Raw genomic sequence first — 23,585 nt, 5'->3', positions numbered from 1 at the left:
CAAGGTTCCCACGTGGCCTGGACTGGCTTCGTGCCTACCATGATGCTCTTGCCACCAGCGTATCAGTTGGCTGCATGGGAGCAGTGCTGGGAATCGCCCCAGGCTCTGTGTTTTACCCACCTTCCCAAACATTCTAGATCCACCTGTGGGCTTTGTGACTAACACCTGGCCTCGGGCTGCTTGCTCTGGTCCCTAGCTCTTGGAGGTCACACTCTGCTTGGATAGAGCCCTTGGTTCCTAGGTTCTTGACCCACCTGTCTACACCCACAATGGGGCTGGAACCTCATGCCCCACCCCGTGTGGCTCTCACCTCTTGTCTTGGGCCAGGGTTCTGGAATGCCCTCTTTGCCAAGGAAGGAGATTCAGGCCCAAAGAACCCCTTGCCCATGAACCAGCCGCCCCTACTTTCCATCCTCTGAAGCGTCCCAGTGCAGGAAAGAGGGGGCCAAACCTGGGCTCCGAGTGAAGTTGTCCACCTTCCGCAGCAGGTGCTCCTGTCTGGTGCGGACCTGGGTGATCTGGGCCTGCAGGACTTGCAGTCCCATGGTGCCCCCCAGGAGAGGCGGGACGGGCATTGACTGGAGCAAAGAGAAGGACGGGCTGTCCTCTGTGGCCAACGTTCCATTGGTGAAGTGAATCTCCAGGGCCCAGAGCCGCTCCTGCAGATTCAGAACTGGACACCCCACCCCCACCCCACAGCATCCTTTTAGGGACCTCATTAAAGCCCCAGGCATGTGAGCATGTCCCGGACATTCCTGTGTCGTATGTATAGCTTCTGTGGGTCCTGAATACTAAACACGCATTTCATGTACTACGAGGACCCAGCATGAGCACAGAGCTCTTTTTATATCTTGCACGTGTGCACTTTACACCATGATGTCACACGTTCACAGAATATTCCTGCAGGGCCTAGGGACATACCTGCAGCATCACGATCAACCTTCAACCTTCCCGCAGGCTCTTGGCATGAATGTATGATGACTAATATACTGGCATGACCTAACCACGCGTGACCTTAATATGCAAGTGACTCATGTTTATGACAGCTGAGTGCGCGATGTTCTTGTGTGACGTCAGCGTCTGCAGATGGGATTGCTTCACGACCTTAATATTTGGACTGGGGACACTTTGAAAGTTAAATCATGTGAAAATGAACAGCCTGCTCAATAAAGCCCCTTCACACTCAGACACTAGGGATCCTTGATGAAAGCGGCACACGACATTGTGGGCGAAATTATTGCTCTGTTCACTGCTATAGGCACACACAGGTTCACGTGAGCTTTCTCTCTCTGTCTCTCTCTCTCAATCTGTCTCTGTCTCTCTTTCTCTCATACACACATGCAGACACACACATACACACATGCTCCTGTGGCCACTCTCCTCCCCATCCATGTGGCTACCCAAGGACTAAGAACTTTCTGTCAACAGGTGACCCCACAGCTCTTCACTTAAGCCTGAGCCCTGTGTCAGCCCGGGAAGCACCAGGCAGAACCCAGACCTCTTTACCTTTCACCACCAGCAACCCGGCACCTGTGGTGAGGAGAATCAGATAGATGACCACTATGACCGTGGAGCAGTTCACCGCCTTTCTCTTCCTTGACTTGTGATCTGAAACGCAACCCAGGTAGAAAGTAGCTATTGTAGAAGGCAGAGGGCAGGAAGCCCCAAACTGTGTCCGATCCCCTCTCTGTGTGGGCAGAGGGCTTCCTGCGAGGTCGAGGGCAAAGACACAAAGTCTCACCGCCTCCAAATCTTCCCCCTGATCCTCCTCTTCCCACAAGCCTGGCAGTGCTGCTGTTGGTCACTCATTGGGGTGGCTGGGGACACAAACACCCGGCCACACAGCATTAGCTGCAGAACACAGTCCTTAAGCCAGGCTCAGTGTCAAAGCCCCAGCACGGTGCCCGGAAGTAGGGGGCCCTCAAGAGAGGCTCATCAGGCGAGTTGATGAATGAATATACTTGAATTTCAAAACCTTGGGAGAAGGATGCCTGTTGCCACTTTATAAACTGGGAGTGAGGCTTGGAGAAGTTGGAAAACCTATCATGTTATGAGACGCAGATCTGGGATTCAGATCCAGCCTTTGGCTTTCTTCTTCTTTAGGTTATTTCATTATAAAAATAAAACATGCTTAATATGATTTATCAAACAATACAGAGGGCATTGCAAAGGTTAATGATCTTGCGATCAGGGACTTTAAGGGACCTGAATTCCTCAGCGTCCTAACCTGCTGACATAAGCTTTGGTGGCGTTCTGGGGTGTGGCCTTTTTCTTTATCTTGCTTGCTTGGGGAAACAGACCCATAGTCTGCTGAATAGACTTGTTTTTTTCTTTCGGTTTACACGGTTTACACAGTCAATGTCATCTTACATACAATACAGCACGTTGCTTTATGCAATGATTGCTTTTCTATGGACATTCCTCCAGTCTTTTGTTTGTTTGTCTTTTGTCCTTTTGCTTTGTAGAGAGAGATTTAACCATTCTTTTAATAGCTGCCTAATATTCCTTCAAGACAAGAGCCACAATTCATAAAGATGTTTCCTTGTTGACAAGCTGTTTCCCCATTGACAAGTTTGGGGGGTTACAAAAGAGGCCACGGTGGTTCTAACTCCGGTCTTTCCCCCGCGCCAGCTGTCTCCCCACTTTGGGACATCCAGAGGCGGGGAGCCAGCCTGCAGAAAGCCCTGCAGTTTACCACCACTGACACTGACCAAGCACCGACTCGGTGCCAGGCCCTGTCCTATATCGTCTCTAATGCTGCCCACGGTCCTGCAAGGTAGGTGTGATCATCCCTTTGCACGGACCTGGTGCTCAGAGAAGTTAGAGCAGTACAACAGGCACGTGTCCTTGGGTCCGTCGGACCCCAAGGCCTGAGCTTGCCTCATTAGCCTACACTGACCATCACCCTTGGGAAAATGCAGTTGAAATGAACTCCAAGGGCAGGCATGAAGGGAAAAGGGATCTTAGGTGAGCATCCCAGGGGAGGGGGTCAAGGGTTGTGAACACATTCCTTTGCTTTGTGGCAGGTGGCGGTGTGTATGAACCTTGCGTCTCTTTTCTGTCACCCGTGGAACTGTTATTCTGCTGACGATTGTTCCAGCCACCGCAGAGCAGAAATCTCTGTGTCAGTATTGTCGAATGCACACTGGTCTCAAGATGGCCCCGGCAGCCACAAGAGGAGTGTGGTGATTGGGTGATTTTTGGTTAGTGGTACTCGGTTATGCTTAGCCTAGTGTAGAGTGTTCCCTGCACTGCACCTCCCAAATGGGGGCCCACACAGCAGCCTCAGTGAGCTCTCTAACACGCAACCTGGCCACGTCTCTTCCCTATCTTCAGCCCTCCAGTGGCCATTCACTGTCCACTGTCCTGTTCACCTCCTCCCGGCCAGTTCTCCTGTGGCTACACCTCCATACACACACCCCCGTGGACCCCGACCAATAGTTAGGCCGGACCACTCGTGGCAACACCCTTCTGATTCCACGCCACGTATCTCCTCTGAGTACATGACCCTGCCTCCTCCCTTCTGCATGACTAATTCTTCCTCATCTTTTGGGAGCACAGTAGAGCTCCTCCTGCTCCAAGATGCATTCTCTGACTCCCCTGGGTTAGGTGGGGTCCTGCCCCCTTTCCCCACATTGCTCTGGGTTTCTACCTGCTTTGACATCCATCACCCTGAACTGTGTCTGTTTACGCCTCAGTTTCTCCCCAATAGCCCGGAAGCTTCTTGGGCTGCCTTCTAGCACCAACATGCTGTGGACCACACACTGCGTGCTGAAGAGATGGGTGCTGAATGGAGGGATGAGTGGCTGCGGAGGTTTGGGTACTGAACACATACAGAGGGGAGCGCCGCCAGTTTAAGTGTATTGGAAATGCATCAGGAACGCAACTGCAGACCTCAGGCAAGCGTGTCATCGTGGCGAGATGGGAAACGTGTAAGGGAAGCTTCATATTTAACAAAAGACGGTGGACAATGAATGCAATCTTTTAGACAGCACTACACTTTCTTTTTAAAAAGATGTATTTATTTTAAGATATATGTAGAAAGGGACAGAGAGAGAGAGAGAGTGAGAGAGAGAATCCCAAGCAGACTCCACACTGTTAGCCCACAGCCCAATGCAGGGCTCGAACTCACAAACCAGACAGCACTAAACTTGACGAAACAATGGGAATAGAAAGACAGAGTGCTTCAGAGAGCCGGGCGTTACACAGGTCAGAGGTGGCAATGGGGGCCGGCATGGAAAATATAGATATTTTCTTTTCTTTAATTCACATTTTATTCTAATTAAATCGGGGACATATAGTTTTCTTGAACTTTAAAAAAATTGAGATTCAAGTTAGTTAACATATGAAAACATGAACGTGTTCAAACCAGATGGTAGGAGGGGTGGAAGGCATTTGAGTAAGGATAATGAGAGGAAACACAGGCATAGTAGTAGGATGGGAGTAGTTCAGGAGTGTTCACTCAGGCCCAGGGTGCTTTTTTTTTTTAATGTTTATTTATTTTTGACAGAGGGAGACAGCACGTGAGTGGGGGAGGGGCAGAGAGAGAGGGAGACACAGAATCCGAAGCAGGCTCCGGGCTCTGAGCTGTCAGCACAGAGCCTGATCGGGGCTCGAACCCACGAGCCATGAGATCATGACCTGAGCCAAGTCAGATGCTTAACCGACGTTAACCCAGGGGCCCCAAACATATTTTTTAATATATGAAAAAATTGAGAATATAAAAAAGAACAAATGGAAATTGTAGAACTTCAAAGTACCAATTTAAAAAGAATCTCACTAGATGGGCTCAACAGGGCAATAAATGTGATAAAGGAAAGAATCAATGAACTAAACGATAGAACAATAGAAATTATCCTTCCTGGAAAATAGAGTAAATTGACTAAAAAAAAAAAAAGTAAAGAGACTTAGAGACTTATGTATCAATAACAAAGCACATAATATTCATATCATTAAAATCCCAGAAAGAGTGTGAAGCTGAAAAAATACTTAAATAATGGTGGCTAAAAACTTCTCAAATTTGGTGGAAGTCACAAACCTACCAATTCAAGAAGCTGAGCAAAAACCCAAACATGATAAATTCAAAGCAATCAGTAACAAAACACATCATGAGTAAAAAAATCTGAAAAAAAAAACTCTCCATACCAAGAAAATTAAAAATCTAAAGAAAAAGAAAACATCTTGAAAGTAGCCAAGGAAAAATGATCCATTACCTATAGACATATCAGCTTAAATGACAGCAGATTTCTCATCTGAAAACAGAAGTGACATGACATTTTTCATGTGCTCCAAAAAAATGAATTATCAACTGTATCCAGTGAAAATATTCCTTAAGAATGAATAGGAAATAAAGAGATTCTCAGATGAAGGAAAACTAAGTGAAGTTATTGCTGCTAGATCTACCTTTAAAGAATGGCTAACACGGGGCACCTGGCTGGCTCAATTGTGACTCTTGATCTGAAGGTTTTGGGTTGGGTGTAGAGATCACTTAAAAATAAAATCTTGGGTGCTCGCTTCGGCAGCNGTAAAAAAAATAAATAAATAAAAATAAAATAAAATAAAATAAAATAAAATCTTGGTGTGCCTGGGTGGCTCAGTTGGTTAAGTGTCCAACTTCAACTCAGGTCATGATCTCACAGTTTATGAGTTCGAGCCCCACATCAGGCTCTGTGCTGACAGCTCAGAACCTGGAGCCTGCTTCGAATTCTCTCTCCCTCTCTCTCTGCCCCTCCCCTACTCACAGTCTGTCTCTGTCTCTCTTAAAAATAAACAAACATTAAAAAAATTTTTTAATAAAAATAAAATCTTAAAAAAAAAGAATGGCCGAAGGAAGTTCTTCAAACAGAAGGGCAGTGATAATAGCAGAAGACATGGCACTTCCAGAAGGAAAGAAGAAAAAAGAATGAGTAAACATGGAACTGTGTTTAGACCAACGCCCTTGTAGTTTTTTAAAAACACATTTGATGGTTGAAACAAAAATTATTATTATGTGATACCTAGTGCATGTAGAGGAAATGTTTAAGATGATTACATTTCAGAATTGGAAAGTCTCAAAAGACATAAATGGAAATAAGATTTCCACACTTGACTCAAAGTGGTAGAAAGTTGGTATCAGTAGACTCTGACAAATTATGTATGTACATTGTAGTGCTCAGAAAAATAAATCAAGAAAACTATTTCAAATAATAAACTAAAAAACAAACAAAAACTATAAATAAGTCAAAATGGAATTCTAAAACATGTTCAAGTAGCTCATAGGAAAGTAAAATAAGAAAAACTGGTAATGGGAAACAGAGGAACAAAGAGAAAATGCATAATAACACAAAAGATTTAAGCCCTAACACATCAATAATTACTTTAATGTACACGGTTTAAATATATCAATTAGGAGGCACCTGAGTGGCTTAGTCAGTTGGGCGTCTGACTCTTGATTTTGGCTCAGGTCTCTATCTCACTGTTGTGGGATCGAGCCCCATTTCAGGCTCAGCATGGAGTGTGGAGTCTGCTTGGGATTCTCTCTCTTTATCTCTCTCTCTCTCTCTCTCTCTCTCTCTGCCCCTCTCCCACTCGTGTGCTCCCTCTCTCTCTCTCTCTCAAAATAAATAAACTTTAATAAACAAACAAACCAACTTGATGCAAAATTGATATAACTGAAAGGAGAAATCAATATATCCACAGTTTTGCTGGGGATGTTAACATCCCTCTCTAAGAAATTTGTAGAAAGTCAGCAAAGGTACAGAAGAAATGAACAACAGCATAAACCAATAGAATCTAATGAACAGTTATAGAATACTCCATGCTACAACAGCAGAATACACATTCTTTCCATGTACACATGGGATATTCACCTACGTAAACTCTATCATGCGTCCTAAAACAAATCCCAACAAAATGGAAAAGAAATGAAGTTGCATAGAGTATGTTTCCTGACTATCAAATCAAAACAGAAATCAGTAACAGACAATATGAAAGACCTCTAAACACTTGGAAAATTTTTTTAAAAATTAAATGATGTATGGGCTATAAAGTCTTAAATAATTTTTTTTTTTGAAGAGAGGGAGAGCAGGGGAGGGACAGAGAGAGAGGAAGACATAAAATCTCATGCAGGCACTGTACTGTCAGTGCAGAGCCTGACATGGGGCTTGAACTGATGATCTGTGAAATCATGACGTGAACCAAAACCAAGAGTTGGATATTTAACTGTTTGAGCTACCCAGTCACCCCTTAAGTAAAAATTTTTAAAAATAGAACTGATCAACAGTAAGAATACAACATATCAAATTATTGGATTCAGCTAAAGTAGTACTGAGAAGGAGTTCAGAGCAGCACTAAAGGCTTACATTACAAATGAGGAATGGTCTCAATCCAATAAGCTAAGATGCTAGCTTGAGAAATTGGAAAAGAAAAGAAAAATAAACCCTAAGCAACCACAAACAAACAAAATAACAAAGATCAAAGCAGAAATCAATGAGATTTAAAATATGAAAACAAAAGAGAACATCAATAGAACAAAACACTGGTTCTGTGAATAAAACCCATAAAACTGATAAGGCTATGGCAAGATTGACAAAGAGAAAAAGACACAAATCATCAACATCAGGAATAAAACAGGAGCTATTACCACAGATCCTGCAGCCAAGAAAATAAGAAAATCCTGTCACTGACTTTATGCTCACAACTTAGAAGAAATGAACCAATTTCTCAAAAACTGCAACTACCAAAACTCAGCCAATATAAAATACATAATACAAATGTCTGTATTTATTGAATAAACTTAATTTGTACTGAAAAACCTCCTGAAAAAGAAATATCCAGGCCCAGATAATTTTATTGGAGCATTCTATCAAAGCTTTTAAGAGAATTAACATTAGTTTTACATAGTCTCTTACGAGATAATGGAAGAGTAGAGGACACGCCCTAATTCATTTTAGGAGGTCAGGATTATCTTGAAATGAAAACCCAAGACAATATAAAAAAAGAAAACTGATTAGTATCTTTCATGAAATGTGACATAAAAATTCTCCATAAAATATTAAGAAACCGTATTAAATGATGTATAAAAAGAATTTATGTGCCATAACTAAATGGGATTTCCAGGTATACAAGCCTGGTTCAATATCCAGAAATTGATCAATATCATCCACCATATCAATGAAATAAAGAAGAAAAATCAGATAACCATATAACTGATGCAGAAAAAACACTTGACAAAATCAAATTCACAATAAAATTCTCATAATTATAATTCATAATTCTAACTCTTAATACGTAACAAATTCATAATTTAAAACTTTCAACAAATCAGAAATAAAAGAGACTTTCCTTAACTTAAAAAAAGGAGCATCTAATAAGGTGCCTGGGTGGCTCAGTCAGTTAAGTATCTAACTGTTGACTAGGGCTCAGGTCATGGTCTCACAGTTCATGAGTTCAAGCCCCGCTTTGGGCTCTGGCACTGACAGTGCAGGGCCTGCTTAGGATTCTCTCTCTTCCTGTATCTCTGCCCCTCCTGCATGTACACACATACTCCTTTTCTCTCTCAAAAATAAATAAAATAAAACTTAAAAGGAGCATCTAAAAATTTTTAAAGGTAACATGATATATAATAGTGAAATGGAATCATTTTCTCTGAAGATTGGGAATGAGGCAAGGATGTCTGTTCTCACTCTCTTATTCAGTCACATGTGATATACTACTGGAAAATAAGTGGAAATTGGTGGAAATCACAACTAAAACATAATGGCATTTACAGTCTCTCCAAAGGAAATGAAATCTTTAGATATAAAGGCAACAAAATGTATACAGGACCTGTAGGCTGAAATTTTGAATACCCTGATTCAAAACCAAAACCAAAAATCAAATATAGAGATCTAAATAAATGTGGAGGTACACTGTGTTCTTGAATTGGAAGGTTAAACATAGTAAGATGTCAGTTCTCCAAAACTGATCTGGAAGTGTCACATAATTCCGATAAAATCCCAGCAAGATTTTTGGTAGGTATCAATAAGCTTATGCTAACATTCGTATGGAAAGGTGCAAGACGTAGAATAGCTAGACTCATCTTGAAAAAGAACAAGATGTGAGGAATAACTATTTGATGTTTAGACTTGCAATAACCTGTAGTAATCAAGATGGTGCGGTATCGGTGGAGAGCTGGGTATATGGATTTAAAGAACACAGAAGGCATAAAGAACACAGAAATCATCCTTACACGAAGATAACCAACTGATTTTTTTTTCCACAATGGTACAGAAGTAATTTAATGGAGGAAGCATAGCCTTGTCAGCAAATGGTGTTGGAGCAATTGGACACCCACAGGCAAAACAAATAAACAAAGAAAACTTGACCTAAACTTCACTTCACATCATATATTCATATATATACATATATACATGTATGATAAAATAAAAGTTTTATAGTTTCACATTTTACAGTTAAGTCCATGGTTCATTTTGAGTTTATTATATATATATTATATGTGTATTATATATAATTTGGTTTTTTTAAATTTAAATTCAAGTTTGTTAACATATAATATAGTATTGGTTACAGGAGTAGAATTTAGTGATTCATCCCTTACATATAATACCCAGTGCTCATCCCCAAAAGTGCTCTCCTTAATATCCATCACCAATGTAGCCCATTCCCCCACCCACCTCCCCTATAAAACTTTTAGAATTAAACATAAGAGAAAAATTGTGGGTCCTCAGGCTGGGTGAAGAAGTCTTGACACCAAACACAATCTGTAAAAGGGAAAATTGCTAGGTAGGGCCTCTCCCATAGAATTAAATACTTTTGCTTCATAAAAGACTGTTAAGAGGATGAAAACACATGTTACAGACTGGGAGAGAATATTTGCAAACATTAGTAGCCGTTAGGAAAATGCAAATCAAAGCTATAATAGGCTATCGCAATCAGACACCCATCAGAACTGCTAGAAGAAAAATAGTAATGACACCAATTGCCGGCAAGGACCCAGAGAAACTCAATCCGTTGTACATCACTGGTGGGAATGTAAAATGACACAATCACACAGGAAAAATAGATCCACGGCTTCTTATAAAACCAAACGTACACTTAGAATCCAGCAATTGCACTTTGAGGCATTTATCCCAGAGAAATGAAAACGTAGGCTGAAACAAAAACTTTTCCATAAATGATCATAGCAGCTTTATTCATAGTAGCCCCAAACTGGCAACAATGCATTCATCTTTCAAGGGGTGCGTGGTTAAACACATACATTCATGCCTGGAGTAATTCTCATGAAAAATACCCATTAATAAAAAGAGCTATGATTCATAGACCACCTTGGATGAGTCTCAAGGGAATTGTGCTCTATGGAAAAAAAGTCAGAATTAACAAAGTTACATATTGTGTGATTTCGTTTATATAACGTTCTTTAAACGGCAAAATTATAGACTTGGTGATTGTCAGGGGGCACTGGTTGCCAGTGGGGGGGTTGAGGGGTGTGTATGTGTGGCTGTGAAGATAGCCTGACACAGAGTCTGGTTGTGAAGGAACAGTTTGGGATTCAGATACTGGTGCTGGTTACACAAATATGCACACCGGATAAACTTGTAGAGAACTGTATTCACACACACTAACGAATGCATGTGATGAAATCTAAATTAACTGTAAGTTGTACCAACATCAATTTCCCGGCTGTCATATTGTAGCTATGCAAGATGTCCTCACTGCGAGAAACTGGGTGGGGGTCACACACACCTCTCTATACATGTTTTTGCAACTTTCTGTGAGTCTATAATTATTTCATAAGAAAAAGTTAGGGGAAAAAGCACCCTAGGGTGGCGCTGGATGTCTAAAAGATGCTGAGAAATAGTGACGTGACAAAAACAAGGTCAGAACAAGGACCTGACGTGACAGTAACCACATCAGCAGGGCTGACCCTGAATAGATTCCAGGGCTGAGGTCCATTGGGAGAATGTTTAAAATTATCTTTAAAGCAGGAAGAATAGACAGCTAGACCCACAGCTGGGAGCCAGTGCGGACTGTTAATTAAAACAAACAATAGCTTTGCAACCTGTACTTTTGGGGAGTTTTCTCTGTCAAGAAGAATGCTCTTCAGACTGAAAATGGTGGGAAGGCGTATCAAGAAGCAAGATGTGAAGGCTGAAATGGCTGAGGGCTCAGGGTGAGAGGTTCAGACAGATTACATCCCACGGGCCTGCAAGAGCTTCCTGATGTGCTAACGGAACTCCTTCTTGAGAAACCAGACACGCTGGGGGAAAGACAGGAAGCTCAATAAAGAAAAATGCCCATAGTTTTCCAAAAGGTGGACAGGAGTGCATCCCAGAAGGATACTGACATAGGGGGCAAATGGAGAGCCTCTTGTTCTAGCCCAGATGCTCTGCCGTTGAGGTGGAGGATGAAGCCGATACTGGCCCATGAGGAAAGACCTGGGGTTTGGGTGGACCTTCAGGGCAGCAAGGGCAGTGGTATGTTGAGTCTCTTCAGAAAACGAAAGCAGTCTTCAGCAGACAATAAGGAAAGGGAGGGAGTGAGGAAGGAAGGAAGGAAGATGCTTGGAGCCATTTAGTGCTGAAGCAAGGAGTTTTCTTCATTTCAGTAAGCCCTGAGGGGGTTCCTATGTTACAGAGCCTCACAGGATTACTGTCCATAATGGCATTCATCTAGAAAGTTCCATATATTCCACGATCTGTGTATCAGAAGACAGAAAGTTGCGGATGTATTTATAAAATTGTTCCTTCCAACGAAGCTGGAGTGTTTTGTTGGTTGGTTGATTGGTTAGATTTTTAGTTAGTGGCATCTGTGAGCCAAATCAGAAATCTGGAATTCCCCCCTTGAAGCTGGTCTCCCCCCTCACTTGCCTTGCCCCACCATTATAGTTCTACTGACTTGACTTCTAATATCTTTCCAGAACATTCTCTCTTTTCCTTCCTCATAACCACTGCCTCTTATTGTCTCTTGCTGCCATGCTTCTCTCTGTCCTCAGAGTTACTCTTTTTAGCTCGTCCTGGGTTTATGATATCAAGTAATCTCAAATGCAAACCAGGGCCTCTTTGCCCAACGTCAAACTTTCAACACTCCCCATTGCCTTCAGGACAAAGTCTAAATTAACTGGTCCTAGGCTCAATCTCCACTGAACTTCCCCACTCAGTGTTGGGGAACCATTCCACCTCGTGGAACCATTTGTAATTCTCTAAATAGTCCCTATTGAGAGATCATAAACGTGTGGTCCTCTATTCCTGCCCCAGCCAGCATCTTCTTTCGCTAATTCCCTTTATCCTTCAAACTTTAGAAGAGCTCTCACCTCTGACCTCCACATCAGACCACGTTAGATCTGACCAGAGATCTGTCCTATGCTGGTGACAAATTGTATAGAAATAGTTCACAGGTGACCTCACCCCACCACCCTCCTGCCACCACCAACATGACTGAGGGTTGACTCCCCGTTAGCTTTTGCCTGTTTCCTCGGTGCTGAGAGCAGTGCCTGCCAGGTGCTCAGTATGTTTGATCAGCTGACATTGCTTGCACATTTTCAGTATCTTAAAAAGGCATATATGTAGAATGCTGCATTCCCCCAAAGTTCTGAAGAGCCAACAATTATTAAAGTCATTTGCATACATGCCTTCTCTGTCACCACTTTGTAAATTCCTAACAGCAGAACATCCAACTCCCTACCATTGCACCCCTTTAATTTCCAGCCGGTGACCACACGCATAAATGCTGTGAGAGACAGATCAGATCAGGGGACAGAACTTCGCTTGTTCTGAACATACAACCTCGAGAAAAGACTGGGAGTAGGGATGACTCATTAGTTCAGAAGGTAAATCCAAGAGAATATTCTAGAATGGGAAACCAGAGAGCCCCTGAGTGTGAAGCACTCACTGGTGACTTTAAATTCTAGAAGATTTTAAAAAATCCATCACCTGTATAACAAGGAGGGAGAAAAGAAAGACGGCAGAGTTGTCTGGATTTTTAAAACCTGAACTGAATCTAAGACAAACTAATTATGAAGCGACAAATATAGCCTAGCCCACACGAAATGGAGAAAGCACTCCCTGATCAACACATCAGTTATAATGGAAGTCACCTTAAAGAATTTTAAAGGAGTCACATTAAATAGCTATGTGGCACTGGCTTTAGTTCTGTGGAACTTTCTCATCTCTCGTGTTGCTTTGCCATTTCGTCGCACAACCTGTGTGTCCAAATAAGATGCTAATAAAAAGGAGGAGCATATGGTAAGCATTAGCATTAATCTAGGGGAAATTATTCGAATACAATTTATTGCAAAGCTAGAAAGGCAACCCCAACTATAGGCTAATGATACAGCATCTATTACCAGCATTATACGAATTCCAGACTGAAGCATTCCAGAAATGGGTTAGTAAGAGTCTATGGTACAAACCAAGGCTTCCTATCACCTTGTCCATCCTTACGTTGCCAGCAGAAAAAGTCTATCACAGGCAATGTCATGACTGGGAAGGAGTACTTTACCATTGATTTCAAAGGTCTCCATTGCAGGGAACATGGCGTGGTCGATGGCTTCTCTTTCTCCGGTATTAGCCAAGAACTCGTCTTCCTTGAGAATTTCTTTATTTTCCATTGTGAAGCTTTATAGATGGCCCAAAAGTCCTAGAGCCAGCAGAAATGCTCCCCTCAAGAGGAACCACTTGGGGAAAGATTGTTCCCATTTAACTACTGCTGCTAATTGTAGGACACACAGCACTTCCCTTTGGCTCTGATTTCTGAATCTGCAAAATGTTTCCTGACATGATCAGAATTGGGCGTTTCTCAAAAACAAGTTATTCACATGTGGGGCTCCTGCTCGGTGCAGCTGCTTGTTAAGGGGGGGTGGGAGGGGAAAGGGAGCGTGGAGGTGGCTTTAGAGCTTAAGTCACAGGTCCTTGGAACCACCCAGGCCCCTGAGAGCAGGGTGTTGGACGGGCCAGGGAGGATGTTTCCCTCCCTGCCTTCTGTGCATCCGAGCCCTGCCATCATTACAGGCCCAGGACACTGTCCCAAGCCTTCTATGCCTCACACTGAAATCTCCCTCCCTTGGCCTACTTTGGCCTTAGGGTTCATCTTTGATCCTCAAAGTATGGATCCTGGAGCAGCAGCATCAGGATCGCCTGGAAACTTGTTAGAAATGCAGAGTCTTAGGTCTCATCCCCCGTGAGTCCAGATCTATAGTTGAACTAGATTTGCGGGTGACATACCGACACCCTGGACGAGCACTGCTCTGTGCCACACCTTGTGGCATGTAATTCTGCTTCCGCCTGCGTTTTTCCATACTCTCTCTGGGTGGGTGCACATGCATGCTTGCTCTGGCCCCAGTAAGAGTGGAACTCCTTGAGGGGAGAACCCCCTTCCCCAGCTCCCTCTTGTCAGGCATTCCCCACCCTTTCTGATGTATAGCTGGGTGGTGAAGTTACAGACCCCATGAGTTCAAACGTTCAGGTTCAAATTCTGCCTGTCCCACGTAGCAGCTGTATGCCCACGGGAACATGGCATAAGGTCCGAGCGTCTCACTTTCCTCCTTCATAGTCTAAGGAAGACGGTGATATTTGTTGTGTTGGCTAAATGGACTAGACCACGTACAGTGGACAGGAGGACACCTGGCTATGATCACTAGAGACATGAGCTTCCTGGTTTCCGGGGAGAAAAGGGAAAGAGTGCTATTAAGTGAGGCAGTGACTGAAGCCCCTGACAGAATGGAGCAGGGCCAGGGGCGGGAACATCCCAGAGAGCTTACTGATCGGCCCCGGGTTCGGGGGCTGTCCGGGGCTTTGCCCGGAGAACGAGATGGGTGGTGGCCTCCCAGGTCAGAATGACGGCAAGTTCAGCCACACAGGCAGGGCGGCTTGAGGGCGGAGGAGGCGTGAGACTTTGGGGCTGCTTGGAACCTGAGAGGTGAAGAGGAAAGGTGGCCCGAGATGAGGATGGGCCCCGCTAAGCCACTTTCTTCAGCCTGTGGGCATGGCAGAAAGCAAAAAAGGGACGGAACTGGAAAGTGAGTTACTGGCAGTGCCCGCAAAGCAGAGGCCCCAGTCAGTGGCACCCGCAATTTCAGCGTTCAGGAAGTCCCTGGCTGGGGCTGAGGTGCTGGCAGCCACAGCTGGCACCGGGAGGGTTAAAGATGGGAAATGAAAGGAGCCAGCAGCTCCAGTCAGAAGTTTGGGCCATGCAAGATAGTAGAGGCTGCAGGAGGGTTCCCCACCCCCCGAGGGAGGGAAATCCTCCAGGGACAGGAACCTGCTCATTTAGGCTGCGGGTCCTCCTCCCCCTGCCTGGTCAGCTCTGCTCTGGCCAAGAGTAATCCTCATTTGCGGTGGGCTAGTAACCGGGCACGGCCAGCCTTGGGGGGGAGTGTTTAGTGGATATCAGATGTGGTTCCTTTGGCTCTAGATTTGGGGCCAGAAAGACCCAGGCCACAAACCCAACTCTTTCATGAACTTGCTGGGTGACATTGGGTAACTTTTCACTTCTCTGGGCCTCAGCACAAAGGAATAGAGCATCGAACTATTAACGGATATCCAGGATTTATCAGGCGTCAAGCACTGCAGTACACACACACATATAGTACTCAAAACTCTCAACAGCATGCAGCTAGTCTCAGCTCTTGTAGTTAGAAAGTGAGGCGGCCAGAATTTGAATCCAGGATACTCTCTTTCTTCAGCCTGGTTTAAACCTAGTTTGATCCAGAAGCTGTAATCCAGTAGTTCACACTGGAGGAACTTTTTGAAAATGCACATCCCATTTCTCCACCTCCAGCCTGAGAGTCTGGTTTTAATAAAAGCCCCACGGCTGCCTCTAATGTGCAGCCAGACTGAGGACCTTTGCCCGCGCATGCGCGCGCGCACACACACACACACACACACACAAACACAATAAGATAAAACAGTCACAAGTAGCACAGAGATGCTAAGGGACTCCTTCCTGGAAGGATCCATCAGGTTGAACCCTACAAAATTACTGATACTCATCCCTTTTTGACATACAGTAAATGGCCACTTCCTAGGATTCGAGCTAATCCATTCAGCCTGCAAGGATGGGCCTTGAATAAAGCAATTGAGGCACTAGCTTTGGGTGCAAAAGATTCAGTACTCAGGGTCATTAACAGTGTAACACAACATTCTAAAAATCAAAGTGAATGCAAAAAGCCCGTGATGAACAAAGTGCCAGTATCTTAAAAGAAAGGCAGGATCCCATGCTGCACTTGCAATGACCCATCACTTTCTCTCCCTGCTCCCAGCAGGGCTCTTTACCCTGTTTCAGTGACCTCATTTGCAAAATGGGATTCCAGTGGGTGCCCTGTTTGCCCAAAGGGTGGGTGTGAGGGTCAAACAAAAGAATAAGCGTGTGTCCGTGTTTGTCAGTGAAAGGGCTCTCAGTAGAGTGACATCTCCTGTCAAGCTGGCACGTAATGTTTTGTTACCCTTAAAAATCCCTTAAATCTCCCATAAAGCACAAAACACACAGTTTGGGAAATATTGTACAGTCTCTTCTTAAGTGCCTTCCACTCAGACACTTTTATCTTTGGGAATAAGGATCGGGCTGTGTTTTCTCTCGAGCACCAGATGAAATAGTTAACTTGCACTTGGGACCATGTTGCTCAAGAAATGCAGGCTTCGGCTTTATTTTTCTAGTGCAGGTAATTGGGTTGGAGAATTTAAAGGCGTGTGCAGAGTGGCTCTGATGTAGTTACATCGAGTTCTGTTGTTCTCCGAAGCGACAGCCGAGTGGCTCACGGTGCTCTGTCAGACAGGGGTCATGGGGCTGGAGTCCCAGGCAAGTGTGTTCCTGTGCCTGGTGGGCTCCGTAGAGCTGAACTTTCTGTGAACCAGTGGGTCCCAAGCGAGTGTGGCTGACAGACCACCCAGCAGATCAAAAACTCCCAAGCAGCCCTGTTCCAGCTAAACACTGGGCAACCATGTGAACGCATGATGTAAAAACCACCGGCACAAACCCAAGTGTTCAAAACAGACAAATGAAACTCCACAGCCAGCAGGTGAGCCGAGTCACCAAGGGTGGCCCCACGGTCTCTGCCGTACCTCACTGGCTGTTTGGCCATTTGTTCTGTCGTCTGCCTGAGCTCGTCAGCAGAGACCATGGAAAGGAGGACCCAGGCAATATATAAAGTATATAAAGGAAAAATGTTAAACATTCTATTGACTTTATTTTTTTTTCTAGTTGTGCGTGATGAGGTGGTGGTCAGTGTCCCCATGCCGAGCTCATCACCATCGCCTGGTGCTTAATGAGGCTTAATAACTGCTGATTGAGCTTGGGGCTCCTGGGTGGCTCAAATGGTTGAGCGTCTGACTCTTGATCTCGGCTCAGGTCATGATCTCACAGCTCGTGAGTTTGAGCCCCGTGTCGGGCGGGCTCTGTGCTGATGGTGTGCAGGCTGCTTGGGATTCTCTGTCTCTCTCTCCTCCCCTGTGTGCACACCCTCTTTCTCTCTCACACAAAAGAAATAAACATTAAAAAACACTTTACAATAACTGCTGATTAATAAAAACAAACAGCAACAGAAAGGACCATTGATGGGTGAATAGGTAAATAAATGTGGTATGTCCATCCAATGGGAGGGGTAAATAAATTGTGGTATGTCCATTCAATGGGATATTAATCAACAGTAGAAAATAATAAGCAAAAGCATGAGCAAAAGAAGCCAGACCTCAAAGAGGACATCTTGTATGACTGCATTTATATTAGGCTCCATAAAAAGCAACATTCATCTATGGTGTCAGAAAACAGAACTGTGGTTCCCTGGGTGGGGGGTAGGGGGCAACTGACTGCACAAGATCACAAAGGAATTTCTGGGGTGACAGCAATATTCTGTATCTTGATTGGCACGTTACTTCCAAAACATACAGAACTTTATGCTTGAAATGGGTATACAGTTCGTAAAATATACCTCAGTAAAGCCGATTGGACATAGTATATAAATTATACCTCCCTAAAGTTAATTAAAACAGCAATTAAAGGGAAAAGATGTCAGAATCCTTATTGTTGGACCTTGGCCCAATTCGCAGAAGTTCATCTTTTGAGAGGCATCAAGGGTGAACGTGCCAGCCAACCAGCGACACGTGTAGGTGGAGATGTTTCTCCAGGTGTGGTGGGTGTGAGGCCTCACTGAGCCACCCACACCCCTCTCTTCCCTGAGTGGGGAACTTTACCCACACTTTGGGACTGTCATGTCAGGACAACGGCCTGTGCTTTCAGAACAAAGAAAAAGAAAGTGAAGCAAACAGGTCTATGGTGAGATTTTCCCACTGACCCTGTACTACTCGTACCCACAGCGCACCCTGGGCAAAGGCCAGCCACTCAGCTCTGCCTCCCTGGTCTGATTTCAGGAACACAAGTTCTCCTGACCCCGGACTCCATGGTTTGCTTTCCTGACACCTGTAATGTTTCCACAGAGGCCAAAATTTGTGTTCCTGTGCCCCATTAAAATGGGTCCTTCCAGGGGTGCCTGGGTGGCTCAGTTGGTTAAGCATCTCACTTTTGATTTCAGCTCAGGTCATGATCTCACAGTTCATGACATCGAGACCTGTGTTGGGCTCTGGGCTGACAGCACAAAGCCCGTTGGGATTCTTTCTCTCCCTCTATCTGTGCCCCTCCCCTGCTCATGCTGTCTCTCTCTCAATATAAATAAACATTAAAAAAACTAAAATGTGTCCTCCTGGGAGAGGAAACAATGACTTATTCATTCTGAGGTATAAACAGGCAATATTATTCTGTTCTCAGAGCAGGTTTAAGGGTTGGCAGTGATTCAGGAACAGGAAACAGTGGGACCACCCTAGTCCCCAGAAGTCTCTGAATAAGATGTTAAATTAGGAATTCTGGGGTTTAATTGTGCCAAGGGTCACCTGTGCTAATTCTAAGACCACTTTGCCTGAGCAATCCAGGGCTAAGAGCAAATGGTTGGAACAGGGAAGGAGGAAATCTACCAGAACTGCTGTAGAGGCCAGCTGCCAGTCACCCCCGTTCATTCAACTGATGTTTATTGAATGCCTACTTTGTTCCAAGCTCTATGCTGGTGGGGAAAGAAAAGAGAGCCCTATGATGGGCTTGGTCTTCAGCCTCCCAGAGTCCCATTCTCCTAGGGTCATCTCTACCTTGTCGTTTTTCATGATTGTAAATCCTTCATAATCTCTCATCTACTCCCCTCTCTTGCCACACCTCCTGTCTTTGATTTATTGTTCTGCCATCTTCCACTGTCCCTTACCCCCTTCCTGTCCTCCCTCTTCTACTCAATCAACTTAAATTTATGCTCATTATATTATAAGCACCCGCTCGCCCACATGCTCAATTCCCTTGCCCCTCTTGCTTCACTGTATTCACTTGACAAAAACCACAATGCGGACTGGATCCAACCCTTCGCACAATGGAGCATGACTGGAGAAAAGGATGTTGATGGTGTTATTTTGACACGCACTGAGAATGAACCTTAATCCTATCTGGCAGTTGTCATACAGTTCATTTGTTCATTTGTTTGCAGTATACTTCCTTATTCAACCTCCTCTCCCATTCCCCAGTCTCCCAGCCAGCTCTTTCATTCTTGTCTTCACTCATCTTCACTTTGTCTCCATCTTCCCTCGTGGCTTAGACTTTGCTCTTCTCTTTAGCAAGAAAATGTGAGCAACCTGAAGAGAAATTCTCCACACTTCCATCACCAGCATCTGCGCCCAGGATCCAGCCTGTGTTCCTGTGGCATGAACTTTCCAAGCTCCTGTCAAGAGCCAATCCTTCAAACCTGTGCACTGAATGCGATCGCCACTCACCTGCTCAAGGGTACCTTCCCCGCGGCTGTTCTTCCTTTTTCCTTTATAGCATCCATTGTATTGTCTCTTGGGTTATTCTGAACCACTGAACATACATAACCATTGTTTCTCCCACAGTTATTTTTCCCCTTCAAAAACACTGGCACTTGACCCACTTCCCTACAACCTACTACCCAGATTTTTTGCTTTCTTTTATAGCAAATTTCCTCAAAATTACTGTCTGTACCCCCTGCCTGTAATCATTCTCCTCTCACATTCTTTTAAATCCACTCCAATGAGGCTTTTATCCCCATCGCTCAACCAAGACTACTGTCGTTAACCTCACCAACGGCCTCTACATGGTGCCATTCTGTTTTCAAGTTTTAGTCCTCATCATACTAATCAGAAGCATTTCAGAGGGATGCTCATGCTCTTCTCAATGAAAAAGTCTTTTCAGTTTGTTTTTTTAAGACATGACACTCTCTTCATAGTTTTTCTGCCTCACTGGTCACTCTTGGTTTATTTTAGTGATTCCTTCTCTCTCTTTCACCTCTCAGTGTTAGAGTACCTCAGGGCTCTATCCTTTTTGGCTTTTCCTCTTACACTCACTTCCTTGGTGATGCTATCTCATCTCGTGGTTTTAAGTTCCACCTGTTGTGATTACTCACAAATCTACATTTCTAGGTCAGACTTCTCTCTTGAGCGTCAGGCCCATATTTCTGCGTATTCGCCGCGTGGACATCTCAAGCTGGCTGCTAAAACTCTCCTCCTGATGCTTCTTCCATCTTAGTCGATGACAATGTCATCTCTCCAATTGTTTCAATAAAAAAAGTCTTGAAGTCAATCTTCACTTCACGTCACTCTCTCTCTTGCCACATTCAATCTATTTGGAAATCTTTTGCCTTTACCTTCAAAAGACACCCAGAATATGAAACTTCTGATTATCTCCCTTTTGCTGCTCTGGTGCAAGTTACCATGATCTCTCACCTGAATTACTTCATTCAACTTAAATGGTGTCCATACTTCTGTCCCTGCTGCCACAGAGCCCACATTCAACATAGCAGCCAGAATTATCCTTTAAAAATATAAATCATTACGGGGCGCCTGGGTGGTTTAGTCAGTTAAGCGTCCGACTTTTGCTCAGGTCATGATCTCACGGTTTGTGGGTTCAAGCCCCGCGTTGGGCTCTGTGCTGACTGCCAGCTCAGAGCCTGGAGCCTGTTTCAATCTGTGACTCCCTCTCTCTCTGACCCTCCCCTGCTCACGCTGTCTCTCTCTCTCTCCTAGAAATAAATAAAACATTAAAAATTAATAATAATAAAAGTAAAATAAAAATATAAATCATGAGGGGTGCCTGGGTCGTTCAGTCAGGTAAGCATCTGACTTGTGATTTTGGCTCAGGTCATGATCTCACAGTTATCAGATCAAGCCCTGCATTGGGCTATGTGCTGACAGCAGAGCCTACTTGGGATTCTCTCTTTCTCTCTCTCTTTATCCTCCTCAAAATAAATAAATAAACATTAAAATATAAATCACAAGTAATGGTAAGGAAGACGGTGGAGAAGAAAGTAGCAGAACCACTCTCTGCAGCTGGACAACAATTATACTGGTAGAAACAGTCTGAAGTGGCTATGTGGTAATTGTGGAGTTTATGTGAATATTCATAGTTCCAGAAAATGGCTTGGCTGATAAATTGCAGTTGATTTCTATTGATTTCAGCCATCAGTACGGTGGCTACTCATTTCCCACCTGCTTTCATCCCCATGGCAGACAACTATGTGGACAGCAGCTCACATTTCTGGCATGACCTGCCAAAGCCAGAGTGGGTGACAAGGACCTTGTCTTTCAAATAATGGAGTTCTGTGTTCTGACTATGTATTGCTGTCTCAGGCTTCCGAGGGGAAGTCATGTAGGCAATGCCGTTGTTTCAATCCACACCAACTGAATCAGCTTCCAAGAGGTTTAAAAGAATATCACTTGCTTTGGACATTCAAAAATAACCCTACATATGATGAAATTTAGAAGACAAGCCCAGTAAAGGGAAAAATTCCGTTTTCTCTCTCTGGAGTAGGGGAAAACCCCATTCTTCCTACTTTGTCTTTCTCTTCCTTGTGTTTCTCCTTCCCACTTACACAAAAACTTTCACTTCTAACACTTCTGGTCACCAACGGTATGGAGGTTATTCACCACACAATTCTCTTTGACACAATCTGGGTGTCCTACAACTCAATTCAATTCCAAAACCATCTATCTGCAGATAACATCAGATCCCACAGGTTTAGGACTCAGCCTCACAAAACTGTCCCCTGTCCCCACACAGACACTTCAGATACCATTCTCAAGGCCAGGCTCTCACTTATGCTTCTGACCAACTTGTGACAGATCAGAGTGTCCAATCATCCCTTCCTTGGGTTTAATTAATTTGCTAGAGCAACTCACAGAACTCAGGGAAATGATTACTTACATTCAATAGCTTATTAAAGGAAAGGATACAGATGAACAGCCCCATGAAGAGGCACATAGGGTGAGGTATGGGAGAGTCCCAAGCACAGGAGATTCCATTCCTGTGGGTTGGGGTGCATTACCCTTTTGCTGTGGATGTGTTCACCAACCTCAAAACTCTCTGAACCCCGTAGCTTTGGTATTTTATGGAGACTTCTTCACATGGGCATTATCAGTTATTTAGTCTGTCTCTAAGACCCCTCTCTCTGAAGGATGAGGGTTGAATGAAAATTCTAAGCTTCTAATCTAATCTTTCTGGTTACCGGCCCCCATCCAGGAGTCATACAGGAGCACTCTCAGAATCACCTCAATATGACAAAAAATGCTCCTAGTGTTCTTATCACTTAGAAATTTACAAAGGTTTGGGGCGCCTGGGTGGCTCAATTGGTTGAGCGTCCAACTCTTGGCTTCAGCTCAGATCATCATCTCATGGTTTGTGGGTTCAAGCCTGCGTTGGGCTTTGTGCTGACAGTGTGGAGCCTGCTTGGGATTCTCTCTCTCCCTCTCTCTCTATCCCTCCCCCGTTTCCACTCTCTCTCTCTCTTTCTCTCAAAATAAATAAATAAAACTTAAAAAAAGAAATTTACAAAGGTTTTAGGAGTCTTGTGTAAGGATGGGATCAAATACAAATATTACAACAAAGGATGCTTCTATCTTTCTCATCACTTAGGAAATTACAAGGATTTTGGGGGCTCTGTGCCAGGAACCAGGGACAAAGACCGTTTTCTATCTCTCTCTCTCTCTCTCTCTCTCTCCTATTAACCCACACTAAGGGACTAAGGGAAAGAGGCAGGTTCAGAAAAGACTTGAGAAAGCCTTAGCTTTTATGTCAGGGTGATTTCCAGCAGAGACACCCTACAACAATAACAAAGAAACAAATAAACAAAGACTCAGAAAATATTGTGGAAGATGGAGAATTTGATTTACAAATTAACCACATTATAAGATTCAAATGTCCAGCTTTCAACAACAAAAGATCACAAGGCATACAAAGAAATAGGAAAGAATGGGTCCTTCAAGGAAACAAATTAAATGAAAAGAAAATGTACTCGAGGAAGTGTAGATGTTGAATTTACTATACCAAGACTTTAAAACAATTGTCTTGAAGATGCTCAAAGAACTAAAGGAAGGCTTGAATACATATAGGGGAGAAATGTATAGACAAAATGTGAATCTTGGTAGATAGAAAATATAAAAGCAGACCAAAATAAATTCTGTAGCTGAAGAATACAATAAAGGAAGTAAAACATACACTATAAGTTTTCAAAAACAGATTTTTTTATTAAAAATTTTTAACATTTATTCATCTATGAGAGAGAGATAGAGTGTGAGTGG

General features: G+C 43.8%; 1 protein-coding gene across 2 annotated transcripts in view; it reads right to left on the bottom strand.

Moving 5' to 3' along the window:
- Positions 1 to 13,585, bottom strand: part of MARCO (macrophage receptor with collagenous structure) — a 35,382-nt gene extending 21,797 nt beyond the window's left edge. The window contains exons 1-3 of one of the 2 annotated variants that reach the window (XM_077779611.1): positions 13,477 to 13,585; positions 1,507 to 1,608; positions 452 to 673 (exon numbers count right to left, since the gene is read on the bottom strand). In XM_077779611.1, coding sequence (XP_077635737.1) covers positions 452 to 673; positions 1,507 to 1,608; positions 13,477 to 13,585 — 433 coding nt within the window. The remainder of the gene's footprint in view (positions 1 to 451; positions 674 to 1,506; positions 1,609 to 13,476) is intronic. The other variant, XM_077779612.1, reaches the window with a different exon arrangement.
- Between the last annotated feature and the right edge of the window lie 10,000 nt (positions 13,586 to 23,585).

This window comes from Crocuta crocuta, unplaced genomic scaffold (genome assembly GCF_008692635.1).
Source record: "Crocuta crocuta isolate KB4526 unplaced genomic scaffold, BGI_CrCroc_1.0 scaffold18, whole genome shotgun sequence".
NCBI classification, from domain to species: Eukaryota; Metazoa; Chordata; class Mammalia; order Carnivora; family Hyaenidae; genus Crocuta; species Crocuta crocuta.
This window is presented reverse-complemented; position numbering and strand designations above follow the sequence as displayed.